The sequence below is a fragment of the Tursiops truncatus genome, chromosome 1 (assembly GCF_011762595.2).
Source record: "Tursiops truncatus isolate mTurTru1 chromosome 1, mTurTru1.mat.Y, whole genome shotgun sequence".
Lineage (NCBI taxonomy): Eukaryota > Metazoa > Chordata > Mammalia > Artiodactyla > Delphinidae > Tursiops > Tursiops truncatus.
The window spans coordinates 130,646,123-130,672,442 of record NC_047034.1 but is presented as its reverse complement, the minus strand read 5'-3'; the positions used below and the strand labels follow the sequence as shown (position 1 = coordinate 130,672,442).

The 26,320-nt window shown below is 35.2% G+C and overlaps 1 protein-coding gene across 11 annotated transcripts in view; it reads right to left on the bottom strand.

The window, feature by feature from the left end:
- Positions 1-26,320, bottom strand: part of DOCK7 (dedicator of cytokinesis 7) — a 212,703-nt gene that overhangs the window by 81,508 nt on the left and 104,875 nt on the right. For 6 of the 11 annotated variants that reach the window (XR_002173088.3, XR_012324513.1, XM_073788983.1 and 3 more), the window contains 7 exons: positions 20,855-20,941; positions 16,424-16,655; positions 13,206-13,370; positions 10,617-10,786; positions 3,171-3,263; positions 1,887-1,976; positions 839-934 (listed from right to left, as the gene is read on the bottom strand). Coding sequence is in view for 9 of the 11 variants with exons in the window: in XM_073788983.1 (XP_073645084.1) it covers positions 839-934; positions 1,887-1,976; positions 3,171-3,263; positions 10,617-10,786; positions 13,206-13,370; positions 16,424-16,655; positions 20,855-20,941 (933 nt within the window). In the remaining 2 variants the exon portion in view is untranslated. Of the gene's footprint in view, positions 1-838; positions 935-1,886; positions 1,977-3,170; positions 3,264-10,616; positions 10,787-13,205; positions 13,371-16,423; positions 16,656-18,446; positions 18,709-18,765; positions 18,863-20,854; positions 20,942-26,320 lie in introns of those variants that run through there. The other 5 variants (XM_073788992.1, XM_019919421.3, XM_019919426.3 and 2 more) reach the window with 4 other exon arrangements.

Below are 26,320 nucleotides of genomic sequence, written 5' to 3'. Positions count from 1 at the left end.
TCAATGCTAAGAATGATTCTATGGCATACTCTAGAAACTTCCATTGTTTCTTTTCTTTTTCTTTTTTCTGTCTCTTTTTTGTTGTTTTGCTTTCCTTTGTTTCTTATTTATTATTTTACATAATTTTTTTGGAAGAAAAAGTTTCAGTGATTTCAGCTTTCTAAAGCTAGAGAGGAAGGTCCCTAGTGCCAGGATGCCTAAGTTTGAATCACAGCTCTGCTGTATACAAGCTATGTATACTTAAACAAGTTACTTAATCTCTCTGTGCCTTGGTAATCCCTAGCCCATAGGGCTGTGCTACCATACTGTACGTACTTAATAAATGTATATTGCTTTTGTGTATATATGTGCTTATGTTGTGTGTGTATAGATATTTATTAAAATATTAATTCATTTATTTGTTTTAATATCATTTACTGAATTAAGTAGAAAGTGTTGTTGTTTTTCATTGGCTGTGACTGGCATTTCCCTAAGAGCTTTCTAACCATAAAAGCAGTAGGTATCTATAAAGCTCTTTTTATCTGGTATGAAATCAATAGTACTGCCATTATACACTAGCATGTTCAGATTAAGAAAGAATGTATCACAGGTTTCCTTTAAAAAGATAGTTAGCTTCTGCAACTATCCCTAAAAATATAGTTTAAATTAGCTTTATAACTCCATCTAAATTGTGCTGACTGTCCACAGTGTTTATTTAGAGATGTAGCAAAGGTAATTTTGTCTTGGAGGCACATGTAAAACCATAAGATGGGCAATAGGAAAAGATTCTAGGATAAAATCATGAGCTAACACAAAATTGTTTAACAAGAAAAACAAAGAATGTGTTTAGTTTGCTCACCATTAACTCAAAAAAGAACCAGGCTTGTTGCAAAGCTGATTCCCGAACGCTGCCACTGCAAACAACCCACTGCAAAGCCAGCTCCTCATGAAATAGCTATCCAGAAGTAAATCCAAAGTTATTATCAGTGTCAGGTCTGCTGGTAACACAAACCAAATAATGCAAGTACAAATGAAGATATAATGAGAATAAGCAAAATAAGGCATGTGAACCATTCAATGATGCAGTGAGGACACCCATTAACGAAACGGCTATTTATACACATAAGACAGTGGCATGTTGAATAGCTGGAAAAATTACATGTTATCTTGGAGTAAAATGTAATTTTAAAACGACAGGTGGGAAGTAGCCTCCTAAATTGTACGTGCAAAAAGAAACTAGACCCAAAACTCACAGTTACAAATAAAATCTGGCTTGTGCCTTACATACATATTTCAGCATATGCAAATACATTCATGAACTTTGCTGGTACAATTTAGGAAATACCTTTAAAAATTTAAACTTTGATATCAGCCATTAATTTTCAAGTTTTCAGGTATTTAAAGTCTTTTTATTAAAATAGCAGAAATTTCCTGCCTTATAATGGATATGCATACAAAGCATTTGCACAATAGTGTATATTAATATGAAAAAGGACTAACAAAACTGTGCATAAGGGAAGCAAATCAACATATCTTACTAAGAGTGATAATTTTTCTAACTCATCTTCCTTTCCCTGGAGATTTAAAACACAAAACAGAAGCAGTTACAGAAACAGAATTAAGAGTTGATACAATCTTTTTGGTACTAAAATTTAATGATCAAATTTAATGCACTAAACTCTAAAAACAGTCATCTGCAAAGATATAAACATTATAATAATGTAAAAGAGCTTGCAATGGAGAGGTATGCCCAAAAAGACATCAAACAAGCAATGCTTGCTCAAATGTATTTTTAAAAACAGTGCAGTTATTGTAACGTCTCATACTGGTTATGTAAAGAATCCTTACATCTACGTAATTGTTGGAATTATTTTCCCCTTACATGGACTATCTTCATATGAATCTACCTTTTTAGTTGGTAAGCGTCCCGTTAATGTTTGTAAGAAACTTGACGTCTCTGTGTGCGAAGACATACGATTACAACTGCGATCCATAGCCTATGGAGTGAAGATGAATGAATGACGAGATACCATTAAAGTCTGCTGTGGATGACTATGCAGTTCAAGGATTATATACAATTTTTTACATAGAGCTTTACTGTCATTTTAACAGCCATCTGTTTTATTGCTCATCCCATTTTCATTATTTTAAGTTGCTTTAACGACAATGCATTAGAAGTATCAAAATGGCTTCTATTTATTTTATCTTTAAAAGATAAGTATTTTAATGATTATATAAATCCAGAGTGCTGCAAAGAATGAAACTTTTATCTGTGTGATCTATACACATGCATGTATCTAGTAAGAAAATGTAAAAAGTAAAAACATACTTCTCACTGGTCTTGGACCAAAAAGAGAAATCAAGAATTTTATATTTAATTAAAAAATTAAAAGTTTAGAATCATTTCTTTCATGTTTCACTATCATCAAAAATTACGATTCAGGTTAGCCATATACTATATTAAATATAAATCATTTATAATAAATTTGCAATTAAAATTTTTCTTGAAGAACGAGAGCATTGTCCTCCAAAGCCAATACACAGATGAGAAGTATATTTTGAGGAATCATGCAGTATTAGCTATCAAGCAATTAGACTTAAGTAAGCAAAATCTAGTACAAATAAGTTACAACAAATTTCATACTTTGCAACACAGTACAGTTTAAAACAGATTTTTGCTTCTGGCACTTAATCTTATAGCATGGGGATCATATACTGTTCATATTTAATTTCAGTTTATTACCAATATTTCTAGTCAGTGATTATGAAGAAAATGACAAGATAGTAAATGCTAAATGACAATGATACAATAACTACACTTTAAACCAAAAGCGAATGGAAAACTGTCAGGTTTTTTCCACACAAAAAATTTTTAAATTCCTACTAAAGATGCACTACCCCAAAAGTAGAAACTGTTATCAAAGCCATCAATTGCATAAGCAGCAGGCACTGAAACATCAATGGGGTGTATAGGAGGGAAGGAGAAGGAGACAGGAAATAGGAAAGGAGAGTATTACTGGTGCAATTGGTGGTATTCATGCATAGCAGTTGGAAAATGTGCTAAGTAAACAAAAATACACACTTTTTAATTATTAAAAAGCAAGCCACTGAAATCATAGTATATACTAAAAAGTAATGTTCTAAAGGGAAACATCAGCAGCGAATAAAGAAACCTCTAATATAAACACCACCTGTGTTGATTCTGCACTTGGACTGGGGTTGGATCCCCATGGGGCAGCTTTTGGACCACCAGTGTTAACCCAGGAATTGGAGCGGTCTAAACCCTAAGCATATAATAGAAAGCAGTTGGAAAGGAAAGAAATATTACACGTGGCATGCTATATTCTTAAAGAAATCCAGACTTTCCAATGCAAACATGTTTTTAATTAGTACTGTTAAAGCAACCAAAATTTTTAGGCATCTATAGAATATTAGTTCATCAAAATTATCTCATTACATAATTTTTAAAAAATCACAAAGAAAATTAAGTATAGCATTTAAAGGTAATTTCTCTTTATATAAAGGGATCACCTTTAAGTATCAACAACTAAAGATCCCACAGCACCATCCCCCCAAACTCTCTTCAGAGATGGTACAAGTTAGCAACAGACAATTTCCTCTAAATCTAACTAGGGTTTAAAGGAAAAAGAAAAAAAAAATTGAAGAAGAAAAACATTCCAATCTTGTCTAAAAGACTAATTTTATTCCATCTGTCATCAACCGAAAACTTCTGTGTAGCAATACTCCATAATTCTTTTTGAACTTGCCTCTTCTTTTAGGGACCAATAAAAAAAATTAAGTAAAAAATTAAGAAAAAAAAAAGATGCCCGATATTTGCTCCTTCCTAAAAATGATGGTAGATTTGGAGTTGTGCTCAGTCTTATTATGCTTGTTGAAATTAAACATAATGGGTAGATTTATTAACAAATAATAAATTTATGAATTTTATTATTTTAAAAAAAACATAATGGGCTACTTTTTTATATAAATATTATAAGGAAAAACATTATGCCAGGGCTGTCTGTAGGAATTGTATCTTCATCATCACTATCGTTAATTTGAAGTTAATTTAATATGCTATTAATGTGTATGACCAGAAGTGAATTATGTCTGTCTTCTCTGAAAGAGGTTATTATGATCCCAGGTAAAGGGAACTGGGGCTTTACTTCAATTTCTTAAAATTGATTATTAGAATCACCTGAATTATAAAATTCAGATTCTGGCCCTTACCCCCAGAAATCCAGATTCAGCAACATGGGCTGGGCCCTGGGAACCTATGAATAGAACTGAGCAAGGTAGAATAGATTTTTAGAGGACTGCTGAAGACCACACAAGACAAGCCAACTAAAAATATTAGGGCCTGAGTATGAACCCAAACCAGAAAGCACCAAAGAAGGATAGGTAAAAGAAAAGAAAGAGTAAACAGTGGTAATCAACTCTATGTAGACATTAGTATCACCTGGTAAGGTTAAGGACAACCACCACCACAAATGTGCAGGGCCCTACCTCTGAACAGTTAAATAATCTCTGGGAGTGAGGCCCATGCATGTATATTGTGGGAAGGGAAGGAGGAGGTGGGGGGAAGGAAAAGGGAGGGGAGGAGGAAAGGGGAGGGGGAAAGAGGGAAGACAAACTACTACTAGCTCTCAAGGGCTTAGCTTTTAGGGAGAATATTTCCCTTCCTTTTCTCACTATTTTTTCCAAAAATACAAAGAAGTTGAAATGATGATACAGTAACTACCCATTTCCCCTCATTTTTGACACTGAATGTGTAAGATGAGAGTTAAAATTCAAATCCAGGTTCTACTGCTTACTAACTGTAAAATCTAAGGTAAGTTATCTAATCTCTTTTTCAGTTTCTTAGCTACAAAATAGGAATAATGATAAGTGTCTCCCTAATACTGTAAAGATCAAAGTAAATAATGGAAGTAAATCACTGAATACAATGCCTCAAATATAGTAAACTCTTAAAAAATAATTTTAACAAAAATTTGCCATACATGTTTTTTTAAATGCTTCCTAGCGAAGTATATTGGGCAATATTCAAATACCCATAAAATTATGTAATCAATAGATTTGTTTAAAATAAAATACCCCATTTTATAGGTATTAATAAAGACTTCTCAGAAGCCCATTATATTATTTCAAATAAAAGCAAATCAGCACACAATACGTTTTTCAGGTAAGTTAAAACAAAACTTTTCAGTCTCCCAAATTATGTCACTACTCATGTTACAAAAATAACAAAATATAAGCATCTAATTTCTGCAAAATTACAATTGTGCTCCTCTACCATAAATTTCTACAAAAAGAAAAACAATAACTTTGCCATACTCAAAAGTTCACTTTTTAACTTCTTGCTTAATAATTTCCTTTAAAACTAAGGCACATGCTAATGAGTAATGTGAGAATAAACAATAAATTTCTTTGTGCCATTAATTATACATTATATCCACAAAACTGAGGCTCTGAACAGTTATAATCACATCAAGTCAAAGCCAACTGTTTAAAGAAAACTGGTGGCCAATTTATTTGTAAAGCAAATTACTTCCACAATTTAAATGTCATACAGCTAAGAATTATATCAAACAGCCCTTAGTTAAGCAAAGTCATCACTGATATTTACTAATATAATAACTATGTTTACATACCTCCAACTAACAGAAGAGATTAATCAAATGTGTGTACATGTGCATGAAAGTGTTTTTATTCTGTTTTTGCCAAATCTCTGTAACATTATTATTTTGTTTTGTCCCTTAGGTATAGATAGGCTCCTTCCCTGAATAAGGCTCACAGTGTATCTGACTTGACATCAATACTCATGTTTCAATACAATCCTCAGCATAGTGGATTTAGTAAGCTATGCACACAGTAAGCTCTCAGTTTTTGAAAAATAAATGAAAAAATAGGAGATGATACATTAGAAAGAAACTAATTATCAATGTAAAATTGCACTGGCATTTGCTTAAAAGCAATAAAATTCAAACCTGGTGCAACCATACATTTACACAACTGAATGTTAAAAGAATATTGCTAGGACAAAGAAAGATCAGTTTTGGCAAAATAATTATGAAAAAAATCTCACAAATATGGTTTTATAGCCACTAGAGTAATAAAAGCCTGTTGATAGTATTTTAGAACTTTAGGAGTTCTGCATTTTGTATTAGGAAATAAAGTCTAACTAAAATTTTCATAAAACCGAATATCTTAAGATCTTTAAGTATTTAATTAATCCTGATAGCAAGAGGGCAAACAAAAGCATAATTCAATTTTTAAAAATTTGTTTACTCTTGCTAGAGATACTCAATGCTTACTAACATTCATTCTTTGGATACATGTCTTTTGAGTACTTTTCATATGCTGGACATTATAGTTGCTTTGGATACATCAGTGAACAAATATCTCTGCCCTCATGGAGCTTATACTCTAATAAAGGGAGACAAACACTAAAAAATTAATGTAACAGGTAACTAATTTATATGTTACATTAAAAGGTAGTAAATGTTATGAGTCAAAGAAACAGAGTAAGGGGATAAGAAGTCCCCGGGACTAGGCTAAGGAGAAAGACACACCTATACATTTAAATAAGTGGTCAGAGGAGACCCCATGGAGAAGGTAGTTCTCTGAGTACAGACTTAAAAGAGGTAAAGGAGTTAGTCATAGGATCTTGCTCAGAGATATGACATAATCCAACTTAAGTTTTGTTTATTTGTAACTTAAGTTTTTAAAGCAGCATTCTGGTTGCTATGTTGTGAAGTGAGTGCAGTTTGGAAGGAGGGAAACCATCTTTAAGACTATTACATTAATTCAGGAAGAGATGATGGTAGTTCAGACTAAATGGCAGTACTAGAGGTGATGAGAAGTGGCTCTACCTTTAACATATATGCAAATCTGAACTAAAGGATTTACAAAAGGCAGCTGAGTTTAGAATTCCAGAGAGAGATCTGTACTTGAAATATAATTTTTGTGAGATATCAGCATAAAGTGATACTTACAACAACAGGACTTCATAAGATCATGAAGTGAGTGAGTGTAGAGAAAAGAGAAAACAAGACAAGAGAAGACAAGAAATAAGGACAGAGGCCTGGGACACTTCCAAATTAAGAGATCAGAAAAAGAAGAATCTACAAAGGAGACTGAAAAGGTATAATCAGTAAAGAGGAAAATCAAGAGAGTGTAGTGCCCTAGAAGCTAAGTAAATAGAGTAAATTGGAGAATTAACTGTGTCAAAAGCTGCTGTAAGGTAAATTCAGCCAAGTGTTGAGATTTAACCTTCGGATTTAAGAACATGGAGAGCACTGGGGGCATTAGAAGGGCAGTATGGGCTGAAGATCCAAGGAATATGTTTGAAGTAGGGTAACAGGAGTTAAAGAACGAGAGTAAAAGAATTGGAGACAGCAAGTATGGAAAACTCTTCTAAGGAATTCTACTACAAAAGGTAGCAGAGAAATGATGAAGAAGCTACTAGCAGAAATACTAGAGAGGAGATTTTTTTATGGGAGAAATTTAAAAAAAATTATTTTTTATCCCATTTTATGGGATGGGTTGATTTAGTAGCTGGGGAGAAACTGATGATGTAGAACAGTTATGAAAGAACTGCTAGAGTGAGGATCTTGAGTAGGTGAAAGGGGATAGGTGGTTGTATACAAACAGGGAATGGACTTAGGGAAATGGACAGTTCATCTATAGCAGAGTTTTAAGTAGTAGGTAGTAGTAGATGGCAGTGGGTAGGTAGATGTGATGGTCAAAGGTGACAAAAGTTTTCTTCTGATGGCCTCAATTTTCTTAATGAAGTAGGAGATAAAGTGAGGAGGGGGACTGGTGGGGAGCTGTTAGAGGGTTTGAGGTACCAAAGAAGGCATTAAGCCTTTTTCTGGGAGAATGGGAAAGTAAATGGAATAAAGAAATATGGTATAATTGCTTGACAGCATTAAGGGCTCTCTTGAGGTTCATGGCCTTTAATTTCAAATGAGACCAGTTATCATGGCATTTCTCAAAGCATGTTTAACGGCACAGGCAGTCAACTGAATTCAGCTATGGTTTGAGGTTTGGCTAAGCAAGTAAAATGAAGTAAGGGAAAGATAAGGGAATTGACGTTTGTTTATAATGGTAATAATTATAATGATTGATCATGGAATTTAAGCCGGCTAAATTGGAAGAAAGAACATCAGGGGCGTGAGGTACAGTAAAAAGGTCATACGATCAAGTGATTGGAGGTTGCTGAGCAGAGAAATTGTTGGAGTTGGGGTATTAGGCAGAAAAATATGAGCTAATGGTTAGAGAACAAGATGCATGAAATTGAGATAATGAGGATTAAAGTTATTCATCATGACAAGACTAAGGGTATGACCATGGCTAAGGCAGAGTGAAAGACAAAAATCATTAAAGAAGAGTTTCTCTAATTTCCAAGCCAATAAAATCAGAATAAATAAAGAGTAGCTATAAATAAACTTCAGATTCCTTATAATTTTTCAATGAGATAAAATTATACACCATTATTATTAGGGATTATGACTAAATGATAGTCCAAAATGAAGGTAGGTAGCTATCAAAAATAATGCAACCAGGAGGCTTCCCTGGTGGCACAGTGGTTGAGAGTCTGCCTGCCGACGCAGGGGACGCGGGTTCGTGCCCTGGTCTGGGAAGATCCCACATGCCGCGGAGCGGCTGGGCCCGTGAGCCATGGCCGCTGAGCCTGCGCGTCCGGAGCCTGTGCTCCGCAACGGGAGAGGCCACAACAGTGCAAGGCCCGCGTACCGCAAAAAAACAAAAAAAATAATTAAAAATAATGCAACCAAAAGAAAAAAAAAAGAACACACAAAAACCATTTGAATAAAATTTGATTAGGACAAGACTGTATTGTCATAAGACAAAGTCTCATCTTATGACGGCTTTCTCAAAAGTTTATGTATATAATACCAGAAGCAAGTTTACATCATTATTATGTCCCATTTTATGAACCACTTGAAAAAAGACAAATAATCATTCCAATACATGTACACTTTTGTTCTAAATCTTGATGTTATAATCTATCAAATACATCATATATAAAGGAAAACTCTAGAATTATGCTAAATGAAGCATAATGCAAATCTTACGGAAATTAAGAGATGTTTCAAAAGTAGAACCTTGAGAAAAATGGCGTCTAAAGCTCTTTAATAGGAAAATTTCTTATAATTCACAAATGAGATTCATTCCACTGAAGAACTGTATTTACGTACATAAATTATGTTAAGTATTACCTCCATTACAATGAGAAAAGATCAAGAATGAAGACAAGGATAAAAAACCTTCTCTTCCTAGACATGGAAAGATATGTGGAGGGAGAAAAGCCGTCTCTTTTGTAATTCCTATATTACTCAGGTTACTCTGCAGTAACCATGTAAATACATCTGAACATCATTTTCTCAAAAGTTCACAAAAAGTGAAAGTTTGTTTAATTAGAGTAACACCTATTTGGATCTTTAAGTTATTGAAATTCATGTTTAATTTATTTTTTAAATTATAAGGCTACAAAATATTTTTTTTATCTGTAAGAAATTACTTTAAAAAATGTATTTTTGATCTGTGAGAAATTACTTTCAAATTACGTAAAAGGTACTTTAAAATGCACAATGCTAAAGTTTATTAGAAGTGTCTGAATGTAAAATTTCTGTAACCATATGAGTAGATTTAAGTAATTCTGATGTGTTTGATCCATATTCAAGTATTTCACACAAACAAGCTCAGATCATTAAAAAAATAATAAGGTCTATTTAGTTCAGGCTAAGGGTTAAACACAGACCCCAGAACACGTTTACTAATTCTTCCTCATATCCTAATTAACAGACTAAAATGCCAAAGAAAAGTTGGCTGTGATTCCATAACAAAGGTATCTTCCTTCTTTCTAATAGCAAAAAATCAATTTAAAATGGTTTGGTCAAAACCCAGCATAATGTGATTTCTTGGCCTCAGTCTTACTGTTCTTTTTTTCCACTTTGATTTTTCAAACTCTGAGTTATTTTTGTACTTTAACTATAGAAAGGTAATGACTACTTGTTCCTTAAGTATATTTTGGGGGGTAATAAAGATTGATGCTTACATAAAATATAGCTGGATCTTATATTGGCTGGCCTCTCCCTTATTGTCTGGGATAATCACTAACCATGACTAAATAAATCATATTTTTCTAATACTGGTGCATCTTACATAGAGTTTTCCATGTGAAATGCAGCTCTATTAATTGTTAATCATTGTTGTTGATATTTTTGGAGAAGGGAGGCTCATATTTTAAGTTGATAGTATGTCCCAACTACACAGCAGTCACAGGTCTCTTTTAATCCTCTAGAAAATCAATCTAACCATTTTTCACATGATAATCAGACAGACAATGAGTCGTATGTGACTGGTCATCCTGCACAAATGTTTTAATTCGGCAGATATTCTTGAGCAGAGCGCACAAACCAGTTTGTAATAGCAGAAACATTTAATAGAAACATCAAACATTTATGTGTTCACTGATAGAATAGAAACGTACAATTTCTTTCTTATTACTAACTCAAATACACTTTAAAATTAAGAAAAAGTAAAACAATTGGACATTTCTCATTTGTTCACAACCTGAAAACCAAATTTATAGATGCGTATCTTCAGTTTACCTTACTGCCGATGATTGACCGTACTTCATCATCCGGTGACGTGGGAGTTCCAGATATATCTGGATTACTATTACTAAGGCTCCGAGAACGATTTAAATTAAGGCTTGCAGGTCTCACAGCAGATCTAGCCATTGTGGCATAATGCACTGATCCTCCCAAACCCCCAGGACCTAGAGGTGTACATAAAATAACATATAATTAAGCAAAAAATTAATCAGCAAAGGACCTGAAAAAATCTCTTCCACTTTACAAAATTCCACAAAGATTATAAATTGCTTTTATTTCTAAATGAAAATACTATAAATAAGAAAAACACGCCAGACCTAGTGATAGCTATACAAAGATAATTTATTTTACAGCAGCTGACAAAACCATGTGAATTATAAATACAATCATTATCTCTTCAATGTTTCTATGATTATTACATGTACAATAAAAAACAAAAGTAATAAGAAACATACACAAACGTTACCTTTCCTTATATATGAGGGTGTCTAAGACCCAAAATGCTCCAGCTAATATCTTTTCCTTTTTTCCCACCCCTCCTGCTCTGCCCCTTGAAACACAGTCACTAAGAGGGAGAGCCAATTTTCTGTCAATATCTCTTAAATGAAACTATGGCTTAGGTCTCTATCTTTATCAGTGACAATTTTAACTATAACAAAATGGCAACTTTATAATATACATACATAAATGTATACTAAAGATAATTCTCCTAAAAGCCCAGGTTATACAAAAAAAAGCAAAGAATCCCCTTTTTGTCTGAAATCAAGCCTGATACCATTATTCAACCAGGATCTATGAACATAAAGTACCCAACAACTGTATCTCCATTTTTCTTTTTTAAAGAAATCTTTCTGAGTGTCATATTTGCAAATGACACACACCTGTCAACTAAGTAGTTTGTAGTCTTCAGGTCAGCATGTAAAAAAGACATTTTGCAAAATCTGTGAAATTCTAATAGTGTACTGAATGGAACAGTAAATGGAGTAGCATTATATACAGTCCACAGTCACTTATGTACTCAGAGACTCAAGTACTATAATTTTAGAAATCAAGATAGGAAATTATGAGCAAGACTTTAAGAGTCAATTAGCTCTCTTTTTCAATTAAGAAATAAAACGTGCTAAAACTGAGATTACTATTATGCCGAGTTTTCAGAGTGAATGTCATAATTACTTGTCACCATTATTAATGCTAACAATGACAACAGCTGAAAAGGGCACTTACCATTATCACTAGTGAGGAATGGATGACTCATACAGACAAATATGTAAACAGGTTGAAAGGTATGCACAATATAATCATTAACCTACTAACTGAACAACTAAAGAGTGATTCAAACTAAGACATCCCCCACCACCACCACTACCACCTATGTCATATAAAACAAAAGTAAGTGGCTACTCTGGGCTCTAATATTCAAAAAGGCTGTATGATCTTATTGACCATGAAGAGATCAGAACTCTTCTAGAGGATAATCTTTTACAGTATTGTAGGTTTCACAGGGTTACCAGGAAACTACTGAGCCATCGTATTTCTTCTTTAACGTCCAATAGCACTCTGAATGACAAATATAACATTCTATTTATCTTTTTTTTTTTTACTGAGATACTGGGGAACTTTATGCACATATTTTTAACACATAATCAAGAGAAAAAACTGAACTGGGAACTGTAAGGAAAACAACTTTGCCATATGTACCCCAAAATGTAGTAAATGAACAATGAGCAGAGATATGTTTTTACTCTTTGAATACAACATCAGGTCCCTAGAGCTGAGCCACAAGTCAACAGCATGTATCATACTGAGAAAAAGAACTCACTTTATTAAGTATCAAGAACAAAATCCTCCACAAATGTCTTTTCTAATAGAAATCACCCTCACTGCTAATTTGGAATTTGGAGCAATAGCCTTTTATTAAACTGTTCACAAACAGCAGTTCGTACGTCAGACTACATAATCATAAATCAAGCTGAGATGACTGCATTAGCCTCAAATAGACTCAGAGAACCTCAGTGGGGATTCTTAAATACTCTTCCTTCCAACTTTACCCATAATGCCTTGCGATGCAACTTTTTTTAAATTTTATTTTTTATACAGCAGGTTCTTATTAGTTATCTATTTTATACATATTGGTGTATATATGTCAATCCCAATCTCCCAATTCATCCCACCACCACCACCTCCCCCTGCCCCGCTTTCCCCCCTTGGTGTCCATCAGTGTCTCTATTTCTACCTTGCAAACTAGTTCATCTGCACCATTTTTCTAAATTATTTATCTTAACTGGGAATGATAAAATGCTTCCAGAGACGGAAGTTATTTTCAAGGTTCATTTCTAAAAATTAATTCAACCAAGATCTCTCTAATTCAACTTAAAGGAAGCTGTATAAATAATGATGCTTTAAAATACAACCTGTTTATCCTTTTAACTCCAGTACATAGCATAGCCCATGGCACTTAGCAGGCATTCAACAAATGTCGGCTATTGAATAAATGCATCACACCATGGACTACAAGATTATTTCAATCCTATTATGAACACATAATCTATGCAAGATAGTTTCTTAGTAAAAAGAATAAAATACCTGGTGATGGTGAATTAGGGTAAGTATTCGGTAGGCGAAAAACATAATAGATATATGATGCGAGAAGGCTGTTTCTGCCATGCTGGTCATGATTTCCTTCCAAGTTTTTGTGAAGCCGATTTATAATTGATGCCATGGCTTCAAATGATGCTTGACCTAGATTTACTTTTAAGAAGGAGGAAAATATTTTTCCATTAACTTCTTTAGACTGTAAGTTCCAAAAAGATCAAGGTTTTGCCTTCACTATATGCATTAAGTATAGTGACTACACACAGTAAGCGTATAAAGATGATATTTGATATTAATTTTATGGTATCTTTATGATACTGTATTAACTGAATCAAAAATACTTTTCTTAAAAAAATGAGAAAAAACTAATTTTACTAATTTAACATGAAAACTATGTGGCTTTGCTTAGTGAGAAAAAAAGAATCATCAAACAGTACCCACTACTTTGTAAAACAATACAAAGCACATGATAAGTAAAAAATCTATCTTATATATAACCTTTGAGAAGTAACTTCTCATTTTAGAGATGACTCTGAGAAACTAAATACCATACATTGAGCACATGTTACTTTTGTTTATAAAATAAAAATTACCAATAAAAGGAGATTATTAAAAATATTAATAGAAAAGAGTTGATAAGCAACTTAATTGAAGTGAGTAGCTCTGTAAAAGGATTAGAAGGAAAAAAGGGTAGAAAACCAGGTTGAGGTAAGACTATAGCACATTAAATGCCAGGCTAAGTAATACCTACCCAGCCATTCAAGTTAGTATATAACAAGAATTTTGCAAAAATTGGGAAATTCTGGTAGCTCAGTGAATAAATGGATAATCCAAACAGCCATTCTGAGCAACAGCGCCTCACATTTTATGATTTATTTAATCAAGACAGGAATTTATGAACAGATAATGAGGCCAATAAGTTTTCCTAAAAGTGGAAATATCAGATAGAGTGGTCATTTAGGAAGATTAATCTATATATACTGAACTAGAAGAGAGACTAGAAAGAGAGAAACCTAAGCAGGGTTTAGCAATCCTACCTGTGTTCCTGGTTGACTCCTTTTCCTTTTCCTCATAGTAGCTATTCCAAACCATCAGAATCCTTCACAAAACTAGGTCCACTTTACTCCCTTCTCCACAAATCCTGCTTTTTATCTCAGAGTAGAAATTTATAGAGCATGAAAGTCCTGAAATTCTTCCTATAAATTTATCAGAATCTGAAACAATTTTTAGTTCCTTTCCAAAAGAAGCAGTGCTCGTCTCCTATATAAGAATGATCTATCCACCTTAATTTTTGTCCTATATGCTTGCTTCATTAAAATCTCTTGCACCTCTATATAAATTCTCAAAGCATATAAACATGCTCAAATCTCTCCACTCTTATGCCCTAATCAACCTTGCATCCTCTTCTAACTAAACTTCTCAAAACAGTATAAGCTTTTTGCATTCCTTTCACCATCTGCTATTTATTACTAAATTCTCTGTAATCTGGTTTCTCCTTTCACTATTTGACCAAGACTATTCTCGTTAATTTCACCAGTGGACACTTCTTCAGTACAGTAGGTAAGAGTGGGACTCTAGAGTCAGTTGCTTGGGTTTGAATCCTTAGGTAAAATTTTTTTTTTTTTTGACTGTACGCGGGCCTCTCACTGTTGTGGCCTCTCCTGTTGTGGAGCACAGGCTCCGGACGCACAGGCTCAGCGGCCATGGCTCACGGGCCTAGCCGCTCTGCGGCATGTGGGATCTTCCCAGACCAGGGCATGAACCCGTGTCCCCTGCATCGGCAGGCGGACTCTCAACCACTGCGCCACCAGGGAAGCCCCTTAGGTAAATTTTTAAGCGTATGTTCATCATTTTATTCATGAAATCATGAAATTCATACCTATACCTAGAGTTGTAAAGATTTCATACATTAATATAAATAAAGTACATAGCACAATTCCTGGTACACTGTAAGTGTTGTGGAAATGTTTGTTACTATTGTGATTATTTTACTATACAATCTACAAAAATGAACAATGTTAACTTTTTTTTCTTAAAATCTTCTATGACTTCTGTAACATTACTCTCTACAACATCTCTTCAGTATCTCTTAAACTACCCTCTCTTCTCTATCCCACCATCACTGTCTTTTATCAGGACCACAGAAATTTTTGTATAAAATTCAAGATTTCAAATCTGTCTGCCTGCCTCCAGATTTTCTCACTTTCAATCTACCTCCGTGCAAAATCATCCTTATAAAAGCCAACCTAGTCACATTACTTTTCTAATTAAGACCAGATCCTTCAAAGGCTATTGATTCTTACAGAATAATAGTCCAATTTCCTAATGTGTCAAGGACCCTACTTCATCTCCCCTACAACCAATATCATCTCTAATCACTAACCCTCCAATTCATAACTAATTACTTTAATTCCCCCAAAATTTCCAGGTTAGTTTATCTGTTTGTGTACTATACACATACTGTTTCATTTCCCTGGGCTACTTATTTACCTGTCAGACTCCTACTCATCTTTAAATGCTCAACCCAAGAATCACCTCTACTTACAAGTGTCCCTAAAAAAATCTCAAGGAGTTGAATACTATTCTCCTTTGTGCCACCACTTAATACGAAACTTCTATAACAAGTTAGCTGAAATTTCTCACAAACTCAACTACTTTGCAGGATTGGGTGGAAGCTGTTAGCAAAAGTAAAGGAATGAATCTTGGAAAAAAGGTAGGAAACCTGAATACCTCTCCTTCAAGAAAAACTCACAAGAAAAAGAAGATAGAGATTTTGAGTCAACGAAGAGAATAATAGCTATATTAAATAGAGGATAGCAGATGAGTGAAAATATAGATTATAAGTCATGTAAAACACAATATGATTTATCAGTTGCATGTTTTCTTAACTAGTCTAAGAGATCCTTAAAATCAGAAACCATGCCTTTGTCAGTGCCTATCACTGTATGGTACATATTAAGTGCTTAATAAATATTTGATGAGTGAATAAATAAATTTGTTTTCATAATTTGAGTAAAAGTCTATATGGCACATTTTATAGAAACAAAAGAAAGTTATTTTCCAGCATTAGAAACAAGTAAGTAACAACGCCCCACAAAGTCAAACACAGTCCTTATAGAGATGGCAAAAAGGAATCATGAGTCTGTTTCTGTAAAAGTTAGAAATGTTGAATGATAAATTTCATGATTCCCCCAACATAGGTAAATTACCTATTTGGCCAGCAATGACAGGAGGTCTAACAACTAAAAGTATCAGTTTATCAAGCAGAAGATAAAGAAATCGGACCACTGGTTCCAACTGAGATGAATTCAATGCTGCAATACTGCTCTTCAATTCATTTTCTAAGTTATTTTCCATGATTCGCATGTCTCCAATTCGGACTGGGAACATGTGTTCATCCAGAGCATTCACCAGAGCAAAAAACTTATCAAGATAAGGATCCTAAAACAAAGAATGAACAGAGGCACTAAACAATTATAACTTCATACATTCCACAAACTATGGACCACTGATATCTCATATTAATTGATAATACAAAAAAGTACATATTCGTATATACAAACATTGTTTCCAATTAAATACATCTATTCTCAGCTATTATTGTAAAGTAGCCACTTCAAATACTATTGATTACTCAAAAAAACTGTTGATATTAGGATTTCTTTTTCCAGTGTGAGTCTGCCTTATTGTTTTAGAGCTCAATTATTATGGCGAGTGTGTTAGTAACCTACCTGAGCCCATTATTAATTTATTACCTCTTAGCTCCATCCAAACCCACCATCTTTTCCACATTTTGCAATTCTGGAGCTAGACTCTTCAAACTACATTTGTCCTTTGTCAGCTGGCTTGTGATAGGCTCTGACAACAGAGGGTATGGGAAACAGTCTGCTAGGCTTGAGGAGTTAGAAGGGAATCTTCTTCCTCCTGTTTGCTTTCCTAATGGCAGCGAGTAGACGTGCATGCTGTGGCTCAGAGGTGAGGGACATGGGCAGCAGTGGTGGCTCTCACAGTTCCACAGCAGGAGCTCTCTACCAAGCTTCCTCAATACTACAGCATGGCAGGCACTGTGTTCCTGTAGCAGCGGTGTCCTCTCCTCAGAGGTCTGACTGACATCCTTCAAGATCTTGCTCTAGGTTTCTAGGTTCCTTCCTCCCTTACCACTTTCTGCAACTGCTATCTTTGTTACAATCAGAATTCTCTTTTAACCCATTTAGTAGTGAATCACCTTTAACTTAGTTAACAATTATTTATTTGCAGGTTTTCTCCACTCAAATTACTGGCAGTTTCTATCTCCTGACTAAATCCTAACTGCTATTATTTAACCTCCTTCTACACTGATAGAACCACAATCTTATTTAAAGCAGTAATGTGCCTGCTCTTTGAGCCTCCTTTATACCTACAGATGACTGAGTTCTGACCAATGGATGTGAGAAAAAGGCTACTGAAACTCTGGGAAGACTTTTACTTAGTTAACAATGAAAATAAACTTTAAGAAAAGGCAGTAATGCTAAACAACTTCACATTTATAATTTTAATACTGTTCTAATTTTATATGTTTTAAATGAATAAAAATAATTCTATTGAATTCTAACTATATATCCAGTAAATTTCAAAGCACCTACAAGCAAAGTACAAAACATCATAAAAAACATTTATTGTCTTCAATTGATCCTTTAAAAAAGATTATAACACATGATAAAATTATATTACAGAGTTGTAAAATTTTATAAGCTTTTGGGTTTCAGTCACAGGACTGTGAATGTCAGGGGGCTACACACTAGACACTTCCACTCTATTCTTCCTCTACATTCTATAGATTCTAAATCATCTCTATGAAGTATTTTGCCCCAAATCCTTCCTTGTTACATTAAGACAATACATGTATCTACCTGCCTCCATAAAAATAAAGTCAGAAGTAAAACACAAATATATTACCAACACTAGAAAAAGAGAACACTAACAATGATTACAGGATTCAAAAATACATTGAAAAATAATGTATTTATATACTTAAGAAGATATCATGTGATATTAAGAATAATTTTATTAAGGGAAGGAATATATTTAAACAGTATACTATAATGTCAACCTTCTCATTATCAGAAGAATAAGGTCTATAGGAAACATAAGCATATCTAACAACAGAAAAGTAAAAACTCCACTGGAGCATTATTTTACTAGGATCTACCTGCATACTGCTAAATAAAATGTATATACTACCTTTTTGCTGTTTGTTTCTTTGTTTTTTTCTTGGCTGCGTTGGGTCTCCGTTGCTGCGCGTGGGCTTTCTCTAGTTGCAGTGAGCGGGGGCCACTCTTGGTTGCAGTGCACGGGCTTCTCACTGCGGTGGCTTCTCCTGTTACAGAGCACGGGCTCTAGGCATGCAGGCTTCGGTATTTGCAGCACATGGGCTCAGTAGTTGCGGCACGCAGGCCCTAGAGCATGTGGGCTTCAGTAGTTGCGGCACGTGGGCTCAGTAGCTGTGGCGCATAGGCTGTAGGGCACATGGGCTTCAGCAGTTGCAGCACACGGGCTCAGTAGTTGTGGCTCATGGGCTCTAGAGTGCAGGCTCAGTAGTTGTGGCGCACGGGCTTAGATGCTCCACGGCATGTGGGATCTTCCCGGACCAGGGATCAAACCCATGTTTCCTGCATTGGCAGGAGGATTCTTAACCACTGCGCCACCAGGGAAGTCCTTTGCTATTGTTTTAAAACGTGATATAGAGCACCCTGTCTTTTTACTTTCCCTACCTCACTGTGCAGAAAAGAGTTAACATAGCAAGCTTAAGACATTTCAAAGGCCTGCTTACAAGGTTGGTCCTTGGCTGGCATCTGGGAACTTGGATTTCAGGAGGGTTCCCACTGATAGGCGATTGCTCACTATACCTAAACTGTTTGTGCAAACAATATGGTTTATGCTTAATACCTGCTTTCCTTTTGCAAATCTAGGATTTTGGTATGTGTTAGGCAGAGGGTGTCTACGAGACAAGCCTATGGTAAAAACTCTGGGAACTGAGCTTCCCTGGTAGACAACATTTCACATATGCTGTTTCAACTTATCCTCTATGACTCCGTAGGAGAAAACTCTTGGAAGCCTGTGTTCTATTTCATCTAGACTTGACCTCTTTCCCCTTACTTTATTTTTCTTTATATCTTTCACTAAAATAAATCACAGCTGTGAATATGACTATATGCTGAGTCCTGTGAGTTCTGCTAGAAAATAACAGAACTTAAAGGTGGCCTTGGAAACCCCTGCATACCACCCCTTGCCTTTTCAAGTTGGAGAACCCACATATTCTATTTTGAACACCCATCTCTTCTCACTCTACATTTTCTCCCTGGAAAATCACATTCACTAGTACAGTTTCAGCTATCACATTTATTCTGTTACCCCCAATCCTAAACTCCTAATTAATTACAACTGCCTATAGGACATCTTCATCTGAAGTGCCCAGGCACTTCAAACTCAAAAATAAACTCATTATAGCCCCATAATTTATCTCCCTTAGTATGCTCCCAAATTTACTTCTCTCACACTTACTATTTACGTTAGAAATCACCACACACCCTAAATTCTGTGGCATTCAAGGTCCTTCATAATCTTTTACCAGCCTGGTCTTCTATGCTCATATACCATGATTTCCCACATACTTTAAACTGCAGTCACACCAGATTAGTTACCCTTCCTTCGGCAGATTACTGCCTCTTTGCACTTGCTTTTTACCAATTGCATTGTCTACCCTCTCTCTGTATGGTAAATGCCTACTCACCAGTGCAACTCAGTTCCCAGCAAAACAAACAACTCTCTCTCTGTACTTGAAAGGATTTAGTTCATATACCTAACATAATACTAGTTTTATTATAATTATTTTTGCACTTCCCCCTATTTCACTGTAAGGTACTTTAAGGGCAGGCTCTTTCCTTCACAGGTAACAACGTCCCTGACCTCACAGAGTTTACAGTCTAATGGGGGAAAGAACCAATAAACAAAGGATATGAATGCCTTTATATGTACACACACACACACACACACAGTGAGAGAAAGCAAAAGTGCAAGAGCACGCAAGCGAAAATAAGAAGCAGTAAGGAGTGCAGGGTAAGACGATACAGAGTGATGGAGCTGCTATGTTTAAGAGTCACCAGCAAAGGCTTCTCTGAGGTAAGGAGAAGCCTTAATGAAGAGAAGTCAAATGAATGTGAGAAGGAAAAGCATTCCGGCTAAAGAAAGAGTAAATACAAAGGCTTTGAAAAGAGCTTGGCACATTCCAGAAATATAGTGAAAAATATGGTGATCCCTAAGAACCCTTTCCATTTGAAATATCTAAGTCTATGAGAAGTAAAACGAGCTGGATGATGGTTTTTCAACTCTAATTATTCTGCTATGTTCTAGAAACTTAGACAAAAAATCACTGAATTTTCAAAATGAAGTCAATAACATTTTGAAAAGCAAAATATTTGCTTTTGTTCACATTAAATGATATTTTATTGATTCCTTTAAAAAGTAACTTCCAAACCTATACATTTTTAACTGATATATAGTCTCATAAATCTTATAGCAGACAAAACTGCTTTAAGTTCTAGACAAAATGTTCAATTCATTTAAGTGAAATTTGATCACAAAAATTATTAAAACTCACTTACCTGTGTATGGATAGATGAAACAGCAACAACTTCAACATTAAAAACACCTTTGTGATTATCTACCCATTTCATGCCAGGCAGAGGAACCTATAAGATATTGAATACAATGACCACAGATGCTTAACTTGATTATGAATTCTGAAACAAATGTGAATTATGAAAAAAAATTACAATATCTCAATGAGAAAAAATACTGTGGAAATATATTTTATGCACTACAAATAAATGTAGAATTTATATTTTGTTCTTATTAGAAAAATCAATATGTTTCCTACAAGAGAAGTAAAAGGCTCAAGGAGCAAAAGGCAGAAAATATACACTCAAAATTCTATCTTCCCAGAAACATATACCTTTATATCATTCCAGATCTTCCCTTATGCATATGTATTTTTAAATACACCCTTACATAGGTGATATATCAAACATATTATATTGAAACCTGTTTTTCACCTATTACATTGTGAATCTCTTTTCATGCCAATAACTTCACATCTACAATATCTTAATGGCTTAACAGTATTCTATTTTCTTTATTTTAAACACTTCTATTATGTTTTAATTGGGCTTTAAAATATTCATAAGCAAAGGAAGTCTATTGTTTTAAGGATTAGAAAACATTTTTTTCTGATATAAATTGCTAGCAGTGTTAATTAAAATCATATCACAAAAATTATTTTTAAAAGGGAGTACATCAGTTCTCTCTATTCTTCCTGCTGAGTACAGCTAGAAACCCTGAACATGATACAGAAAATAAACATAAAGACTGAAAGGGGAGAGAAGGATGCAGACGGGCTAGGGACCTCAGGATAAAAGGAACTATAAGGCAGTGTTTCCTGGGTTTTAGTTTTGCCTCATGTATCCTGGGCTAGTTGCTAGAGAAGCTGGCAACCCAGAATTGCCAAAAGAAACAGACCAAAAAAAAACAAAACTCCAGGAAAAGCCTGCTCCCTCTAGTCAAATGCAACAATTGCCCTAATCTGGCCAAACACAAGGAAACGAATCACAGCCCCATTCCACCTCCACAGGCTGAGTGAGGGGCCTAGGTGTCCACCCTCAGCTGGCTATAATGAAGTTCCTCAATCCCTAACCCACCCTCACAAATACTGTCTGGTATCAGAGAAGACAGAGATGGGAACTGGTCCCAGTCCACTGATAAAAAGTACCTCCACTAATTGTGGGGTTAGTGGAGGCCAATCAGGGAAAAGTAACAAGTTTCCCCCTCACCCTCACAGCCAGGGAGGTGTCAACTGAGGCCCGAAATCCTACCTCCACCCAATAATAAGCCACCCCCAACCCAACGCGGAGTGGGGAATGTGAATCTTTACCTCCACCTGGCAACAGGACCTCCCCCTACTGCTAAAAACACAAGACTTATGTAAGATCTAGAGTCATAACATAATACCCAAAATGTTCAGGATATAACAAAAAATCACACGTCATACCAAGAACCAGAAAAATGTCAACTTAAATGAGAAAAGACAATCAACAGACAGCAATATTTAGATACTGGACAGATCTGACAAGGAGTTTAAAACAGCCATCAGGGGAAAAAAAAAAGCTCCACAAGCAATTACAAACATCCTTGAAACAAATGACAAAAATAGAAAGTCTCAGCAAAACAAAACAAAACAAACAAACAACAATATATACATATACATATATAGGAAGATAGGATTTCTTTCCCATGGTTTTATATTGTTATTATATGAAGAAAATAAAACCAAATAAAGGAAGTTTCCTATTACAAAATTCAATACTAAGTAGGTAAGAAATTCAGTATCTTTACTGAGGCAAATAATACAGGTATTGAAACTTTAAAAAAGAAACAAACGCTGGTGGAGTAAATTGAAACTACTCAGCACACGAAAGAGTACTAGCTCTTTCAACCCAAAACACTCATTTTCAGCTTTAAAAAAAGGACATCCAAATAAAATGTGAACACATACTTCTTTAAAAACAGTCTGCAGCATCAATATCTTCTGGGCACTTGAAGAAATGTAAATAATCAAGCCCCAGCCCAGACCTACCTCATCAGTAACTCTGGGAGTAAGGTTAAACAACTGGTGTTACTACAAACACTCCAGGTGATTTTGATGCATGCTAAAGTAAGAACTACTCTCTTAAAATATTCTAACAAATAGTGTGGCAATAGGAATGGCATAATAGTAGCAGACACTTCTTTAGCACTTTTCATGTGCCTGGTACCATTCTAAATGTTCTACGTACGATTAATCATTCAGTCATCAACATAACCCAATTATTGTAGGCATTAATTATTCTCCTCAATTTACAGATAAGAAAATTCAGGCAGAGAGACTATCTTAATCAGCTCGGTTTGCCACAACAAAATGTCATATACTGGGTGGCTTAAATAACAGAAATTTATTTTCTCACGGTCTGAAGACTAGAAAAGTCCAATATCAAGGCGCACCATGGTTAGTTTCTGGTGAGAACCCCTTCCTAGCTTGCAGATGACCACCTTTCACTATGTCCTCACACAGCCAAGAGAGCAAGCTCTCTGGTGTCTCTTCTTACAGAGCACTAATCCCAGCATGAGGGCCCATCCTCATGACCTCATTTAACCTAATTACCTCCCAAAGGCCCCATCTCCAAATTCTATCACATTGGGGGTTAGAACAATTTAGTCCACAGCAGAATAAGAAACTCACCTGAGGTCAGTGGGAGCTGGGAGTGAAACTTTGGATATTATGTTATACTGCCTTTCAAAGGTATATGAGATTAGAAAAAAAATCAACAACAAAAAAACTTTCATAATCCCACACCCCTTTGAGAGCTAAATTTGGTATATATTTTCCAAACAATTTCCACCCAGTTGCTGATGTATCTACATATTGACTTTGGTTGTCAAGACATTATTTGTTTGTTTTTATATTTTTATTACAAATGTCCCATTGGGATATTTAAATCTATATCACTCCTCTTAACTACTGTATCATTGTATGGCTGTACAAAAATTTAATTAAACAAACCCTTGGTAGACATCCAGGTAATTTCCATTTTTTACTTTTTGCTAATACCAATAATCCTGTAATTTTCTTCTTTAAATTCATACAACAAATATTTACTGAAGTCTCTACACAGTTTTCTAGGTACTAGGGTTTCATGATAAACATAACATCTGCTCTCAGGGAGCTTACTACCCATTTCTTGTAGAAAAAAAGAAAATAAGAATTTCAGATAGTGATAAGTATTTAGTAAATAAAAATGGATTAAAAATGATAGACTGTATTAGCAGTGTGGAGGAAGGAAGGGTTGAAAATTCATGGAGTGAGGGAAAGCCCCTCTGAGGAAGTGCTATTTGAAATATATAATGAAATAAATATAATGAAAAGACTCCAGCCATGAGGAGATCAGGAAGAAGAAAGACAAAATTCAAAGACTGAGAGGCTGGAAAAAATTTGGAAGAAGCTGTAAGTACGGAACAAGGGGTGTGGTGGTAGTAGAAGATGATGCTGTAGAAGTGGAAGAGCCCAGGTCTTTCAGAGATTTCCTGTAGGTTGCAGGAAAAAAGATCTAGATTATATTCTAAGTACAATGAAATTCCGAAGGAACATTTTATTTTGATAATAAACACTAAATCTTAGTAATATAATGCTGAATGAAAAAAGCAAGTCTCAGAGGATTATTTATAGCATAACCTTTTCATTAAATTCATAAAATAAGCAAAGTAAACAATGTATTCTTTAGGCACATATATACCTCAATTAAAAAGTAGTTTTAGAGATTTCCCTGGTGGTGCAGTGGTTAAAAATCCGCCTGCCAATGCAGGGGACACGGGTTCAAGCCCTGGTCTCGGAAGATCTCACATGCCGCGGAGCAACTAAGCCGGTGCGCCACAACTGCTAAGTCTGTGCTCTAGAGCCCGTGAGCCACAACTACTGAGCCCGTGTGCCACAACTACAGAAGTCCACGTGCCTAGAGCCCATGCTTCACAACAAGAGAAGCCACGACAATGAGAAGCGCGCGCACCGCAACGAAGGAGCAGCCTCCTCTCTCCGCAACTAGAGAAAGCCTGCACGCAGCAACAAAGACCCAGCACAGCCAAAAATAAATAAATAAATTTATTTTTGAAAAAAAAGTAGTTTTACCGGGGGGGTGGGGGTGGGAGGTGATTGAGATTGGGAGATTGGGATTGACATATATACATTAATATGTATAAAATAGATAACCAATAAGAACCTGCTGTATAAAAAAATAATAAAATTAAATTTAAAAAATAAAAGATTCTATGGGGAAAAAACCTTACAGAAAAATGGTCTGAGGGTATCTCAGTCAAAAAAATAAATGGCCTCTCACCCACTTTATTTCTGACCCACATAGGCTGAGATCAGCAAGGAATTCTTTTCCTTACCATACAGACCATTTATACTCAGTTTTATTTTACCCCAACTCTGTAGTACTTTTTTTAAATCATTTTTTTCTCCCTAATATTTTACTTCTTTGCTTGTTAACAACTCTCTTTGCAGCTCCACGTTTCTTATTCTCAAAATCTGATTCCTGGCTTACCCCCCTGCCCCCACCTTCCCAGAAATGATTGGAAATACAGGTGTATAACCAACTCAGAAGATTTTTTTTTTTTTTAAGTTCAGTACATGAAACCTCCAAACACATCTGGCCATTCACCATTCCAGACATTTTGGTAGGTGTTGATTTGCCCCTAATATTTTGATGTTTGTAATACACTAAATTCTCCATTAATCAGAATGGAATATTCTGGTTAAATTTCTAAAGAAGATACTTTTCTTTTCTTTTTTTTTTTTTTTTTTGTGGTACGCGGGCCTCTCACTGTTGTGGCCTCTCCCGTTGCGGAGCACAGGCTCTGGACGCGCAGGCTCAGCGGCCATGGCTCACGGGCGCAGCCGCTCTGCGGCATGTGGGATCTTCCCAGACCGGGGCACGAACCCGTGTCCCCTGAATCGGCAGGCGGACTCTCAACCACTGCACCACCAGGGAAGCCCAAGAAGATAAACTTTTTAATAAACTTTTGCTCTTGCTGGAAATAAAAAAAAGTAGTTTTAAGAGGCTAGTTTTCAAAACAATGTGAATGTACTTAATACCACAGAACTGTACACTTAAAAATAGTTAAAGTGGTAAATTTTATGTATATTTTACCACAATTTTTTTTAAAGTCTAGCTTTTTGTAGTTAGAAGGAAGAAGAGTATGGAGTAAGGGAGAAGCACATAAGTGATGTAAACTATTGTCAGTGTTCTAGCTCTTGGATTGGGTGGTGGATTCATAAGTGTGTATTATATTATTAAATAAAATAACAAAAAATTGAAAAGTATAACTATCCTCAGGTGTAACCACTGTTAAATTCAAAAATATCCTATATGCTGATCTTTGCATACCTATGCAAATAGAGATGATAAACTGCCATGCTAGTCTATATGTCAATCTTGTATGAATCTTGTAAGCATGAATCTGCTCCCTGGAGCCCAATAAAC